This window comes from Trachurus japonicus, chromosome 22, assembly GCF_045865225.1.
Source record: "Trachurus japonicus isolate A0001 chromosome 22, Traja_1.0".
Classification (NCBI taxonomy): domain Eukaryota; kingdom Metazoa; phylum Chordata; class Actinopteri; order Carangiformes; family Carangidae; genus Trachurus; species Trachurus japonicus.
In genome coordinates this window covers 29,353,733-29,369,020 of record NC_140928.1, presented here as the reverse complement: position 1 = coordinate 29,369,020, position 15,288 = coordinate 29,353,733, and the positions used below count along the sequence as shown (strand labels likewise).

Sequence of the window (15,288 nt, the reverse complement as noted above, 5' to 3'; positions counted from 1 at the left end):
TTATGATATCATGTAAACTGAAAACAGGACTCATCTCATTCAGTTCTGTCAGTGCAAAGCAATACTTTGATAGGTTGATGTGCACATTTTGTAATATTTGAGCATTTTTCTTACATAATGAGTAAATGCTCCTCTGTTGCAGCCTGTTTTGAAAAGCTACATGAAAGGTTCTTCTTGTTACTCTTGTAATTATTGTCATTGGTAACAGTGATATAGTCATTATATTATTTGTTCTGAGATATCATCACTGTGCATATTTAACTTCCTGGCAATACAGATGTTAAATGATACAGCTGCAGGTTGTTTGCCAGAGCCTGAGGCTGTGTGGTTATATTGTGTACTCTCCAAAGACACAGTCAGCAGGGACAGAGCCCCTAGGCTTTGAACAACTTGTAATTAGAAAACATTTATTTATACTCTGTCAGACATAACCTGATGCTCATTTTCTTTACACATAGATTTCATTTTGTCTTATGTAAATGCATTTTTGTGACTTTGGTTGGATGTGATATGTTTTTAGTGTAGCCTACCTTTTATTAGCGTGTTTATCCCCTTTTATGCTTTTTTCTGAAACACTTTGAGATTTGCTTTCAAATGTAAAGTGCCTTATAAATAAAATGTATTATTAATATTACTTGATTTCCTGCACATGTATGCCAAAGACAAATTTCTGTCTTTTACAACTAGTAGACAATAAAGTATTGTCTATTCTATCCTGTTCTATTATAATGATTGTTCCATCCCCTTATTTCATTTGTAGCTTACGTATCTATAATAAATAATAACTATTATAAATCATTTGTAATCTGTGAAAGTCTTTAATGTTTGGTTGTGATGCTAAGGAAATTTGGTTGTCCCACAGTTTGACAGTTGTGTTTTGGTGTATTGCATTAAACCACAACAGAACTATACAAATTCATTGTTATTAACTTTGGACAATTGTGACAATAGATTTTTAAAGAAATAGTACATTTGTCCTTATACAAATCATGTGTTAATAAATAGTTAATAAATGATCAGTATCCTTTATATGCCATTTGCAGCACAGTTTTTCCTGTTCAGCAAAATCCAACTTTAAAAACACAGAAGCAAAGCAAGATTGGTGACTTAACTGTTGGTAGGGAGCCATTTATAAATGCCAGCAGCGTGCAGTAAAAGGAGTATAGTTCAAACGCTGCCCTTTAAAAAATAAATGACATTTCTGTATGTGTGTGGTACGGAGGGTGAGGACATGCATCTAAAAACGGATTACCTAGACAAGATGTCAAGAAAGCACAAGTGTAGCATCAGCCGCAGCGAATGAGCGGATGAGGCCGGTCGACAGAGTCCCGCAAGACCTAACGTTTAATTTACTTTTTTTTTTAAGTTATTGTGGTAAAATGTCAGACACTGCAGCAGCATATAAATTACAAACCATCAACTGGGTGTGTATCTCCATGAAAATAATTAACTTGAAAGGTCTTTGTTACAGTAAATAGACTCATGTTTGATGTGTTGCGCCTCCTTCTTCTTCCGTGACAAACCTGCCCTGATGTGGCTGGCCTCAGGTTAGCGCCGGACTGACAGTGTGGTTCGAAACAATGCGCTTCCCTGTAGTGGCTGACAAGTCATGACTGTGTGTGGTACTACCGTTTTAACTCTACCCAGCTGGAGTCTGTAGCGTCATCAGAGTTTTAAGTTGATTAGGCTATCTGTGTGTCAACACGCTTGTGGGAGGGGGGGGTGGGGACGGGGATGGGGGTTTGTCCCATCAAAGTCACTCTGTCTGATCTGGAATGACAAGTGAATCATAGTCAAAAGAGTGACAAAACGCATCAGGTACCATCTGCTCATATGAGCCTAAGGCTATGCAAAGAAACACTAAGATTTCCGGTCTCATAAATAGCTGTCTGGGCCAGTCAAAAATGCTGAGGAATATCGAGGTCAAGCCTCTACCTCTTATGAAGACTTAACACTTACAATCCTCCACTGCTGAGCCCACAGCCGCCGAGCTGTTTGGAAAGGCATGAATGAACTGCGTGTGTTTATAGGCAGGATACTGCCACATGATTATATTTAGGTGACAATAAACCATGCGTAATAGCTGGGCAAATCAAACCATGTCAACCATGATGTAACCAAAACACTGCATGGTGCTGAGATGATGTGTGTAAACTTTATCGCACTCTTTCCTAATAAAGAAACCTACAGTTTACGATATGGAAAGTGGCGGCTTGTTTAATTTGCTTATCACCACCAGATATGTTAGGCAAACCGAGGTGGGTAGTAGCCTGTAGGAGAACTGCTGCATTTCATTGTGTGACTATAGTTGACAAAGAAGTCCAGGGAAATACAAGCACACAGTCACCAAGTCCCCTCCACTGCACTGTATGTCGTGGGTGGCCCACAACAATCATCACCCTTGTCTTTTGAGAACCCTTGTATATGTGGGGGTCAGACCACAACGGTCCACAGTAATAATAACAGAGGTCAATACAGAACAAGGGACGGATAAGAGGAGCACAAGAAAAGGGGTGAGGGACAAAGAGACATTTAGAGACAAAAACAGAAACAAGGGGAAGAACTGTAGTGGTTTGCTCATTCATTTTTAGGTTCTGTGATCTTGTGATGCTGAACTTTGAAAATAAATTAGTTCCCCAAGTGTAAGCCCACATCCTGCCTGAGAGGCATGGGGTTCACTTAAGGGAGGCCTGCTAAGTTCAGATTCAGGGCAGGACCATAGGGAAAACTGTAGTGTATAAAAACGATTGCAGACTGTGTCATCATACAAGTTTGCCACTTAACCCCATTTAACTTTTTGATAAATTCAGAGAGGGCTCTGCTTTTTTTTTCTTTTTGATAATTAAACTGCTTGGAAAGCATGACTTCACTCACCAGCTCTGCAGAAGATTTGAATGGAAACCCTGTTGTGCACCGAGTAGAATGCCATGTTGATTGTGGCCTCAAGACCTGGAAAAGATATTAAGTTAAGCCCACAGATATGTGGTCCTCATGAAGCCCTAAAGTTTCCTGTTAGTATCCTGGAACTGGTGTCTGTGCAACATTTCCACATGTACTGTTGGGTCACATTGACCAAATTCTTCATTTTCCTCCATTCGGTAATGTCTGCTTGCAAACCAAATGTCTATGAAAGCAATATATGGACTGATTAGACTGTGCGGTAAGGGTGAAAGCCATTTTACTGCTTAGAACTACAAGCACAATGAGAGAATTGTCTAATCCTGCACACTATTTTCCCCATTTGCGCTCAATAAATCTTCATGGGTGCATTCACTGTGTGGCTTCATTGAGAGACGTTGTGACATATGTTCCTGTGTTGACACCTTGCCATCACGAGTCATCTTGTGATCTCCTCTAATCCCATCAGGCAGGTCAAGAACTCAGACTGAGCCTGTGTGGAGGGCAGCAGACTGTTGCAGTCTGCCGGCGTGAGTGAGCATCCCCCAGATTAACACAAATGCAGAGCAGGTTCCTTCCATCACAGCTGGCCTGCATGGGAGCGTGCACTGACAATCACTGCCATCGTCTTAGACCTGCAAGGGCACTTTCTATAACAGGCATGTCCAAACCATTCCACAAAGGGGCTGTATGGCTGCAGGTTTTTGTTCCAACCAATCAAGAGCACACAGTTTGACCATCTCTGAAGACTGAGATCAGTTGATTACAAGAGTCCAGTGTGGTGCGCTGCTTCTTGGTTGGGAGAAAACCGTGCAGCCACACATAGCCCTCTGTGGAGTTTTAACATGCCTGCTCTACAATAATGATATTTTCATGATTAAATAAAATGATTAATTTTCTTGATTGATTGCAAGCCATTCAATAAAAAATGCATTCATAAAAATATGCCTATATTGTTTGATTTATTGTTTAATTTGAACAACACTGCAAAACCAGGTAAAATAACCAATATAACTATGAAAAGCATCAAATCCAGACAATTCCTAACATTAAAATCAAGACAAGAAAAATATTTTTGCTATGAAGTAGGCTAAGAAAACTTTGTGTAACAATGCAGTGTGTGCCAGGGTTCATGATGATGAGCCCTGTCTGTCTTTTTATTAGGTGTTTACATTGTTGAGAGCCTGGTTTGAATTGGCTGTTACATTTAGTAATCTGCATGTGGTAGCTGTCTAGCGGTCCCTGTCTCTCTGTCTGTCCTTCTGTCTTTCCCACCATGTGGATGAGGTGACAAGCTTAAACCGGTTCCTACGTGGATGGGAGGGCGGTTTCAGCTGGCTGCGTTGCCTTAGTAACGCGCTCTCTATAAATACTGAGGAGACTCCTCATTAGCCTCCACTTCAGTCTCAGAGCTGTAAGAGAAGCTCCACCTCCGGCAGCGGACTTCATTGTGAAGGGGAACTGCTGTATTCCTTTTTTTTTATCCCAGCTTTCTGGTCTAATGGACAAACTCTTTGTAAATGCTTTTTAAGGTACGTAAAGACTCTTCGATATCACAGAGCCAAGAACGTCACATTGTAGCTCACATTGCTAGTCCATTTTACATTAGCATACGGTAGCTAGCAGGGTGGTCTCGTCATGGCGGTTTTAAAAGAACAATTAGAAGAAGTCACTTGGGTTCGGTATTCTTACTATTACACAGAAGCCGTAACGTTAATATATTACAAAACTGAGCCGAGTGTTATCTAAGATCACGACGTGGCCGGTGTGGCAGGCGGCTGCTTGGTTGACCGTTAACGTTATCTTATCTGTGCAGGCTAGCCTTGCTAACTATGTGGCGTAACGTAAGTCTGATGTGGTAATTGTTTAAAGTCATTGACGTTGATACGCCGCCGTTACACAGAACACGTTTTTGATTAGCTTGTGTTAACTTCAATAAACCACGTTAACGGGAACTTCCACTGCTAGATCACCTCATGGCACGGAGACGGAACCGGCATATTCACGTCAGCGTCAGTCGTTGGCTGCTGATTGGTTCATCTCCGTGTCGGTCTTTTTTAGCTCAAGGGCGGGCCTTTCGCTTAATGGTTTAATGCCGACTGGGCGGGGCTTAAGCGTTTGGTCGTTTCAATGACTTTTCTTGCATATGGTGTCAAGTTGTCATGAGACAGTTATAAAATGGTGCGCAGTTAAAGACTGAGGAAGTCCGGATGTATCTACCACAGAGTACGAAGTGACACGTTGTATACGAGTTTTTACCGAATAATCCGTAACTCTGTTCCAAAATTATAGATGTAAAATTGTAAAATTGAATGAATATATGACTTTTGGTTTGATTTGATCATGAGTCTAAATCTCATCAAAGAAGTGTCCACACCGTTTTTAATATTGAAATTCTGTCAACTCTCTTTGTCCACAGAATCAGAACTGTAGAAAATCACACACTGGCTACTCAGCAGGCCCTGGCCTTGAGTCTTATCTGAAGGGATTTAACTTCACTGGTGAACCGCCTTGGCTTCTCTGCACCTGAGGAACTGCAACACAAAATCCCATCTCTTTCAATTCCAAGTAAGTGTATCAAAATGTGTTGCTTGGTGTTTGATTCAATTTTGCATTACCATATTACACTGATAATGGTTGTAATTAATTACAAGTTATATTAAGTTAAAAGTTATTAACTTTCTGAGTGTTTGACTCATTCCATTGAGTAATGAAGAACACTAAATCTACTGTTCTCGAAGCTGAATGTATTCTCAATATGCCTCTCCTCCCCTCCTCGCTCTTCCAGTTGTCTAGTGACTTATCAAAAGACCTCCTTGTGACCATGAACACTACCACTCCCACCGAGATGGAATTCTCTTTCCTGGAGGAGGGCTTCTGTGCCCGGGATATTGTCGAGCAGAAGATTAACGAGTCCATGACGGTAAGTGTGCTGTGCTGACTTTTACTCACATAATCGACTTAATTACAGTAGTAGTGTGTATTCTCTTTGGGTATATTGACACATATAAATATGCTTTTATTAAATACATTCCTTTCATCTACCTAATTTCAGGATGACAGGGATGCCTTCTACGTCTGTGACTTGGGCGACGTGGTGAAGAAACACCTGCGCTGGCTGAGGGCCCTGCCTCGTGTGACTCCTTTCTACGCTGTCAAATGCAACGACAGCCGGGCCGTAGTTATGACACTGGCATCTCTGGGAAGTGGATTTGACTGTGCCAGCAAGGTGTGTTGGGGGGGGAAAAAGCGCTACAACTTCTCAGAATGTAACGCTGTCTTGGTAGTCATCTGAAACAGCCTGTGTGTCCCGTGTTCTTAAATGTGTGCTTGTCCCTGTGCAGACGGAGATTCAGCTGGTCCAGTCTCTTGGAGTGGATGCAAGCAGGATCATCTATGCCAACCCCTGCAAGCAGGTTTCTCAGATCAAGTATGCGTCTGCCCATGGCATCCAGATGATGACCTTTGACAGTGAGGTGGAGCTCATGAAGGTGGCCCGTTGCCATGCCAATGCCAAGTAAGACTCTGAACCGTCCATGATCTGAAAGCTTGGGTGATGGTCTTTGTCTATTCATATTGCAGCCTTTTTGTCTTTTTACTAACATTGTTTCCATTCTGTGCCCAGACTGGTTCTGCGTATTGCCACGGATGACTCGAAGGCAGTGTGTCGTCTGAGCGTGAAGTTCGGAGCTCAGCTCAAATCCTGCCGAGGCCTTCTGGAGCGGGCCAAAGAGCTGGGCCTGGACGTTATCGGTGTCAGCTTCCATGTCGGCAGCGGCTGCACCGATGCCAAGACCTACGCGCAGGCCATCGCTGATGCCCGCTGTGTTTTTCACATGGGGGTGAGTTGGGACAGAAATATAAATGAACAACGTACTTATCATGGTATTTGTACAGCAAATTAATCAAAGACTGAATTTCGTCATCTTTAGGATGAGCTTGGCTTCAACATGGATCTCTTGGACATCGGTGGTGGTTTCCCTGGTTCAGACAACACAGAACTCAAATTTGAGGAGGTAAGATGCTGTTTTTTTTGTTTTTTTTCACTTAAATGATGTGGTATTTCACCGGCTGAACATATAGTAGGCTGGTAAATACAAATACAAAAGGCAGTATAGCCTTAATGCAGCCAGTGTCAGTAGCGCAACAAAACATTTAGATTGATGTGTGGTCACATTTTGTCCTGTAGATCACAGCTGTACTCAACCCAGCCCTGGACAAGTATTTCCCCGCTGACTCTGGTGTGAGGATCATTTCCGAGCCAGGACGCTTCTACGTAGCTTCTGCTTTCACACTGGTTGTCAACATCATTGCCAAGAAGGTCATCATTGACGACGAGTCCTCATCTGACGGTAACGGCCTTATATTAGAAAAGTTATGCTTTATTAACACAGTTCAGTCTGACGTCAGTTTTGTGTCTTCGCTCAGTAATAACATTCTGTATGCTTTTGTCACAGAGGAGGACGAAGGGACCAATGACAGGACTCTGATGTACTACGTCAATGACGGAGTGTATGGATCCTTCAACTGTATACTCTTTGACCATGCACACTGCTTGCCAACACTACACAAGGTAACTGAACACAAAGGTTGAAAATGGCAATGTAAAGTCATCATTCATACATATGAAAGATGGAAACCAATGGGTATGCTAAATGTCTTGTCTCTTCCTATCTAAAAGAAACCAAAGCCAGACGAGGCCATGTACCCCTGCAGCATCTGGGGCCCGACCTGCGACGGCCTCGACCGCATCGTTGAGCAGTGCGACCTGCCCGACCTGCAGGTGGGAGACTGGCTGGTCTTTGAGAACATGGGTGCCTACACCATGGCCGCCTCCTCCACCTTCAACGGCTTCCAGAGACCTGACATCCACTACGTCATGTCCCGCCTCGCTTGGTGAGTGACGTCAGACAAGTTGAAAGTGGTGCAACACCGGATTGTGTCTTCCTAGCAACATTTGCAGGCTGAAGTGCATCTTGTGCTCCAAGAGAATCCTAATTAAAAGTGAAATTCTTTCTCCTCTAGGCAACAAGCGCAGAAGATTTGTTCCCAGGGCGTCCCAGCTCCTGCAGAGGAGGTCGGCCCATTCGAGGTGTCGGCCTGCTGTGGCCAAGAGAGCAGCCTGGAGATGCCCACCAAGCCTTGCCAGACCCGTGTTGTTTAAACACAGCAGCGTTCTCCACATTTCGCACCCTTTTTTTTTCTTTTCTTATTAAATTTTTGCTAAGGTTCTCTGGGCCCCCCCCTTTCCCCCTCCTTTCCTCTTCTCCTCAAATGTACGTGAAATTTCCAGGCCAGTTACTTGACAGGAGAATGAGAGGGACATGTTGTTGCACAAACTTTCTGTGTTCTGTATAGAAGCTGGGGATCAACCCTCAATGTAATGAGGCTGAATCACACTCTGAGTGTCTCTATGGGTTCTGGGCAGAGTGTTACAGGGCAACAACTCTGTACTTGAATTTTTTTTTTTTTTTTTTTTGCAGCGCAGTCTTACTGCCCTAACCTGGGGCAGATACTGCATCAACTGGAGTATTGTAGTTCATGATGAAATCTATTTGCAGAATTGGAATAAACTAGTGAGGCGTTGATTTTCAAGTTGATCACAAAACTAGTCGGCTGAAGGTTTCCCATCACCACAGGATTCACAACACTTGAAACTGTAGCATTTGTCCAGGAGGTGAAGGGTTACTCATGCTGCTCATTTGATAATGAAGGATAGTAGCAGTAAGGCAGTCACCAGCGCTGTCTGTTATGTAATGTAGGGGTTTGGTGATTAACTGCTGACCCTTCAAAGCCCTGTTAACAGCTGAAGTCACATCCCTATCTAGTAACTCACCAAGAGGTGGTTGGAGGGGTGATTTAAATCCTCAAATATATGGCTGCTATGTTAATATTTATATTTTCCATGATCTCCTTCTTCTGTACAGAACCCCTTAAGTGTTAATCCTCAAGATGCTTCCTTGTCTCAAACACTATTTATTCTTTTTTTTCTCACTGTCCTTTAAGTAATAGATGCCATAGATGCTCCTCTGCTGCTTATGGCCAGAGCTTCTGTTTCCTGTGCGAGTTTTGAATATGTACACTCACAGGAAATGTAATATGCATTAATCGTGCTCTGTGTAGTACGGCTGTGTACTGCCACAATGAAACATGCAATGAGACATAGATACTTTCATGACCAGACGCTGCAGATGCCGCCAGCAGCAACTCTTCAAGATTAACACTTAAAACACAGGGACTCAAGACGCAGACTGCCCTCTCCTCTTCTCCTCTTTATCTTATTGTCTTTTTATGTTGTCCTTTTTTTAAACTTGTATAAGGCAAGAAATCTGTTCATGATATTAATAAGAAACAGTGTGTAACCATTCATTTGAAATTGACTCAAAAGAGATGGGATTGCTATTCATAATGCTTTCCTATGGAAACTTTTTGAAGTTTTGTATTTTTTTAATAAATAAAACCTTAGGTGCAGAGTTGAAACATGTGTTCTGTGTGTTTTTATACTAATGGGGCCACATAAATTATCATTGAAGCACTTGGATTGGAGCTGTGCACCTGCTAAAAAGCAGATTACAGCATGTTCCGTGTGCCCCATCTAGTGGTCACAGTAGGGAACTACATGCTCAGCTTTGCATATAGACAGTTCAGTGGACTCGAAGAACAACGGCTGTGCCATTGAGGAATATTTCAGTTTTTCACAGTCACTCTCACTCACAACTGACACACAAGCTAATTGATTTTGCAGGCCGATGTAGAATCAACACTACCTCAAAACCACTGTATTGTAAATGCACATCCTTTTATTTAATATTTCTTTCATGAATAATTTGAGTTAGAGTTGTTACCAAATTGGCTTTTAACTATATTATTGCAAATGATGACCAAATAACCAAACTGGTATTTTTCTTGCAATTTATAAAGCAAACAGACACGACAGTGCGTTTTAAAGTTACATTAGTACCTGTAGCTCTGCAGAAAGTAAGTGTCTCATGGGAGTTATGACACAGAGATCACCTGGACTACCAGTCAAACCTGTATTCCACAATGAATGCATTTATAAACCCTGCAAAGAGTAGGCTACATTGTATTTAAATATGTTCAAACCACAGGTTACATTTTTTTTAAATTATTATTATTCTGAACAGAATGTCAAAAGGCAGTCATTTGTTTTACAAGAGTACTCCGTGGATGAGATTTCAAGATACATGAATACAGCTTTCACAAAAATAATTAGACATAAACATATCTGTCCTTCAAGAAGTAACTGTTCTCTAACATCTAAATCTAAATTTTAAAAGATCACATTACAAATCACTGTAGCAAGACAAATAGGTGCTAATGACGTAAAACAAACCCAACCTAATCCCAACAATTAAAAATATATACATAAAAAAACACAAAAAACAACAGTTGATTATAATGTATGTATGTATTATGTATAAATGTTTGACAATATGTTAAAAAAAATAGATTTTTTTTTATTTATCTTATTTTATTTAACTATTTTTTTGTATTATTCTTATTCTTCTTAACTTATTGTTCAGTTGTTGTACGTCTTTTTATGTTAACATCAGAGAGCTATGCCAACCAGAGTCAGATTCCTTGTAGCATAGCTTGCCAATAAATTTGATTCTGTTTCCGATTTATGTTATAAACAAAAAAGATGTAGGTGAATGGGAAGTTTCAGTTAGCCACAACATTTCCAGCATGTTTAGATTGGAAATATACAAAACAGCATTGTCACTTGTTTTCAAATGTTGAACCTGCATGTAAATGTTACTTATTTAGCAGCAGTGGTGGTGAGAACACAGTGACAGAAGCATAACTCACAGGATATGAAGCATCAATACATTATCTATTTGCTGAAGCTCTTTTCATTCCAATGTAAAATCAAACAAGATCAGTTTCCTCAGGATGGACCAGCTGTAAGACAGACGTACAGTATTTCTCTGTTCTGTGTGTGTGATCATGATTTCACCACAACCATGTTTCTCTCCTCATAGTGTTTCCTGATGTGCTCAGTGATGGCGTTCTCATTATTTATCTCTTTCCTGAACACCATGATGTAACACTTGGGGGCCAAGTGACAGCCGAGGATGCTGTAACTAGAAATGAGTATGGCTGCTCCTTCTATAGCTCGTTTGTACTTCCCGAACAGATTGAGATAAATGGGGATGAAGAGGATCCAAATGATTAAAAACAGCCCCATGCTGATGGCGATTAAACTCGCATTTTTATACAAATCTGGCAGCCGTTTCCCTTGGAAGGCGAACATGAAACACAAAAGGGCCAAGAAAGCGTTGTAGCATAACATGGATATGAATAATTTAGTGGAGCCTTTATCGCACTGCTGCAGGATGGTCTTGCTCAGTACCTCTTGTTTTGGAAATGGGGGTTTCAAGTACAGCCACGGCACACAGAGGGCCAGCTGGATCCCGGAGACCACGGCCACCACGGCCAACGGCTGATTGAGCTTCTTCAGCCACGACCTGCTCTTCAGTTCGAAGCTGAAGCCCACTAAGATTTGCAGCAAGTTGGCCAGGATGCAGGAGATGCAGAGCGACAGGGAAATGCCGAAGAGCGGCAGGCCCAGCATGCAGGAGAGCTTGGTGGGCATCCCGGTGAAGGTGAAGGTCAGGCAGAAGCAGCCGAGCAGGGAGAAGAGCTCCAGGAAGCACAGGTAACCTCCCACCGCCTTCACAATGGGAGTTCTGCGATAGATGGTGAACAGAACGGTGAACACAATGCTCACAACTATTCCAAACCCTCCAAACAACATCAGAATGATGATGAAGGGATCGGTCCAGGACAGGAATTCAAGAGTATTGTTCAGACAGTCGTCCCTCTGTGGGGTTGAATAAGTCTTTGGACGACAGCTCTGACACTCCTCACCTGCAAACACAGAAATACACAAAGCATGAGCAACAACCTGTTTTGAAATCCCAACGAGGAAGTATCTGCAACATCTGATCACACTCATGTTCGAATACGAATATGAATTACTTTATTAATCCCCAAAGAGATTGTCTGTCAGCTCACCTACCAGTTAGTAGCTAGTATGCAAATGAATGTACAATAAAATACGACACAATAAATCTTTATTGTCCACCAGGAGGAAAATTTTTGTATAGTCTACGATAAATAAATGATTCATTTTCACATAAATACAATTTCCTTGTTCTGGACTTCCACACTCAGCTACAGATAATCAAACACCTCCCAACTCTCCTCTGTGATATAAATCTGATATTCTTAGTGATAAATCCACTTAAATTGACTGAAATAGATTACACTCACCATTTCCACGGGAAAACTCTCCGGCCGCACACTGAACACACTCCTTGCAGCACCCTTCCTTCTGTCGTGTCAGCTCGTGCCCCGGCTGACATGTTTTGGAGCAGTTGTACACGGTCACCTTTGGAGGACAAAATCAGTCTGACATGATGTTCTTCAGTTACTCTGGGAGATCATAACATTTGATGAAATGTTGACCTTACGTTTATTTTGCGCATATTTTCAACGAGATCCTCTGGGAGTTTTATTTTCCCATTTGGCCAGTAGTCTCCAATTTTATTTATGCATGTGCGTTGTTTGGCTTTGTCCATGTGCCACTGTAGAACATCGTATCCTAAACTGGGGTCTCCGTAAGCATCGAAGAATACATGTGTGGAGCCCACAGTGAAGTTGACTTTCTGGATTTCCATGAGAAGCTGTAACAAATAAAATTACAGCCTACTGTTGAAATGACAAGAGAGACGAGACAATACCTACCAAACTGTGGTTGGTCAGCTTTATCACAACCTCCTAGTGTTGACTCGACCTCAGGACTGTATTCAGCAAATGACACATAATGTCACTTCCTGGAGCTGGGTTTTCTTGACAGAGGTCAGAGGTCCTATGCTATTGTGACAGTTGAGGTTCCTGTCACTATGCCCCCAATTGATCATGCGCCCTGGCTAATTGGCCAAGGTGATGTCCCTTTGGCCAAGTGGCAAGCGCGCATGACTCTTACCTGGGAGGTGTGGGTTCAATCCCCACCCGGGCCCTCTTCACCTTGCCACACTATGCTATAGGCCAGTGGTGTAGTCTAATTTGTTGTACTGAAATCTTTATGCTTTTTAAGTTGGTACACTGTTCATACCTGTATCACACAGAGTGGAACAGTTTTGTTGCAGTGGGTACACTAATATATTTATGCATTTTAATTGGATATGCGTTCCTGCATATCACATAGACCCGTGGTTCCCAACCTTTTTTGGCTCGTGACTCCATTTTGACATCACACATTTCTGGTGACCCCATGTGATCACAGCCATCAAGATGCTCATCAAATTAAAACAACATATTTATCAGTATATTTTTTTAAATCAGTTAGCTACTGGATATTTCTGGGGACCCCATTTGAATTCCAGGTGACCCCACATGGGGGTCCCAACCCCAAGGTTGAGAAACACTGACATAGACTACACCAACCTACTACCCAAAAAAGGTTCTATGTTCTATGTTCCCCACTCACCAGAAAAAGGGTTCTATGTTCCCCGCTTACAAAAAAAAGGTTCTAACACTAACCCTAACCCTTGTGTGTGTTTAGAGATGTTAAAACAACATAATGCTACTGCTATTTTTTGATAAAGGGGGAACATAGAATCTTTTTTTAGTATGCGGGGAACATAGAACCCGGGGAATAGGGATGACCCCAAGCTTTCCAGTTGCTTGGTGTGGGTTCATACTGCACCCAGCAGGTGCCATTCCTATCTAATCACCAGAAGGCAAAAAAGTGTGATTCAATAATTACAAATTAGAAAATAAAGAATGCCATCAAGATATCTTTAGTGTACCTGAGAGGATGTAAATTTGGGTCTGCCTTTACACTGTTGGTCGTCACATTGCAGCAAGCGTCTGAGACCCTCAGCAACCACTCGAACAGCTAAGTACACGTTGTATGATGTATAATGGTCGATGTACTGGGCCCAGCACCTTGGGTTTAGACAATGCTCAGACCCATCCATGTTGTCTGTGAGGCAGTTTTCGCTGCTCTCCATAGACCGATTAGAACAAAAAAGAGCTTTAGTCAGGAAATCCTCATGAGTGTGGTTCATGGTGCTGTTGACCGATGAAGTGATGTAGTCTTCAAAACCGGGCACCTCACTCCTTCTGGATATGAATCCGAAAACCTTGCCGGCCAACTCGACGCCCGGCATTGAATAGATCTTGGAAGAGGTGGACCATGCATCACTGGCAATCCATGTTCTGTTGAGTCTGCATTTAATAGCTTCTTCAATGATGAGCTGAGCATTGCTACCCTTGGTGAACATGATGATGGCCTCAGCGGTGGACTCTTTGATTGTGTCAACCAACTCAGTCATTCGAGCATGTGTCTCTGAACCGTTCTGTGAAAAGTACCCCGGCAGGATGTCAGTAAATTCGATGCAGATGTCCTGTTTTCTGAACGTGTCCATGAGGCGGTCGCTGCCGTACTTCCCATACTCGTCGTCACTTCCTATAATGGCAACTGATTTCCAGTTAAACTCTGCCACCAGTTCAACTATGGCCTTTGTCTGATATGCATCACTGGATATTGTTCGCAGAAAAGTGGGGAACTTCAGCTTCTTGCTGAGCAGCTCGCTTGTCGATGCATAGCTAATCTGTAGCCAACAGGAAGAAAGTCATGTTGGTATTGTCCTACATGCAAATTTCAACAGCAATGCATTCACATTTAACATTATTGGTATTGTTCCAAATGTAAAGTTAGACGACCCTCTAGTTAGATTATAAGCTTTTTGAGTGTAATCAACATGGAAGAACAAACCTGGGTAACTGATGCCAGAGCAAGGATCCTTGCTACAGCTATTGACACTTCAGAATACTGCTCACCAATCACCACCTTTGTCAGGGGGTCAGGTAAAGCAGAATGAATGCCTGTGGGCAGTAAACAGCCCTGAGGGTCAGACTGGTTCCTCAGAAGCTGCAGTGTTGCCCTGATGGCCAGGCTGACATCTCCGCAAGTGTCGTAGATGTCATATCCTATGGTGAAGTTGGGAATCCTCTGGTTTGCTTCCCTGATGGCGTATATCATAACCTGAGTGCGTAAGAATGTTGTGAAGTCGTAGCTGCGGAAATTGAGGAAGGATACAAATTTCCAAATCAGTTTTGTGTATGTGTCGTGCGAAATGAGCCGATCTCAGTGATTCCACATACTTACGCACTGCAGTGGATAGGTCCGGCTGCTGTGGTTCTGTTGGTTTTTCTGTGAATAGGGAAAAGTCCTCCGATGATGATGTCCCCAGGAGAGTATGCATGTAGTAGTCCGTGATCTGCTCCACATGAGTGAAATACACTCATGATAGTGACTAGTAACCCTAACAGGAACATCTTGGACACAGAGTTACA

At 42.4% G+C, this 15,288-nt stretch overlaps 2 protein-coding genes across 2 annotated transcripts; one reads left to right on the top strand and one right to left on the bottom strand.

Annotated features, from left to right (window-relative positions):
- The first annotated feature begins 4,295 nt into the window (after positions 1 to 4,295).
- odc1 (ornithine decarboxylase 1) lies at positions 4,296 to 9,378 on the top strand. Its single transcript, XM_085767150.1, has 11 exons — positions 4,296 to 4,430; positions 5,318 to 5,466; positions 5,687 to 5,821; positions 5,954 to 6,127; positions 6,243 to 6,415; positions 6,524 to 6,740; positions 6,831 to 6,914; positions 7,088 to 7,250; positions 7,356 to 7,471; positions 7,580 to 7,794; positions 7,924 to 9,378. Exons 3-11 carry the CDS (start codon positions 5,723 to 5,725, stop codon positions 8,060 to 8,062), a joined length of 1,380 nt encoding a protein of 459 aa, XP_085623276.1. The 5' UTR covers positions 4,296 to 4,430; positions 5,318 to 5,466; positions 5,687 to 5,722; the 3' UTR covers positions 8,063 to 9,378.
- A 1,481-nt stretch (positions 9,379 to 10,859) lies between these two features.
- On the bottom strand, positions 10,860 to 15,288 carry LOC146964448 (G protein-coupled receptor family C group 6 member A-like). Its single transcript, XM_085767370.1, has 6 exons — positions 15,101 to 15,288; positions 14,708 to 15,008; positions 13,737 to 14,543; positions 12,396 to 12,608; positions 12,196 to 12,313; positions 10,860 to 11,790 (listed from the first exon to the last, which is right to left on the bottom strand). Exons 1-6 carry the CDS (start codon positions 15,268 to 15,270, stop codon positions 10,865 to 10,867), a joined length of 2,535 nt encoding a protein of 844 aa, XP_085623496.1. The 5' UTR covers positions 15,271 to 15,288; the 3' UTR covers positions 10,860 to 10,864.

Excerpts from the sequence above, each read along its gene's own strand:
- LOC146964448 (XM_085767370.1), bottom strand. The coding sequence starts at position 15,270 with ATGTTCCTGTTAGGGTTACTAGTCACTATCATGAGTGTATTTCACTCA. Across the intron at positions 14,544-14,707 it reads CTCTGGCATCAGTTACCCAG|ATTAGCTATGCATCGACAAG; the intron begins GTTTGTTCTTCC and ends TGTTGGCTACAG. Across the intron at positions 12,609-13,736 it reads CCAAATTTACATCCTCTCAG|CTTCTCATGGAAATCCAGAA; the intron begins GTACACTAAAGA and ends TATTTGTTACAG.
- odc1 (XM_085767150.1), top strand. The coding sequence starts at position 5,723 with ATGAACACTACCACTCCCACCGAGATGGAATTCTCTTTCCTGGAGGAG. Across the intron at positions 6,416-6,523 it reads CGTTGCCATGCCAATGCCAA|ACTGGTTCTGCGTATTGCCA; the intron begins GTAAGACTCTGA and ends TTCTGTGCCCAG. Across the intron at positions 7,795-7,923 it reads GTCATGTCCCGCCTCGCTTG|GCAACAAGCGCAGAAGATTT; the intron begins GTGAGTGACGTC and ends TTTCTCCTCTAG.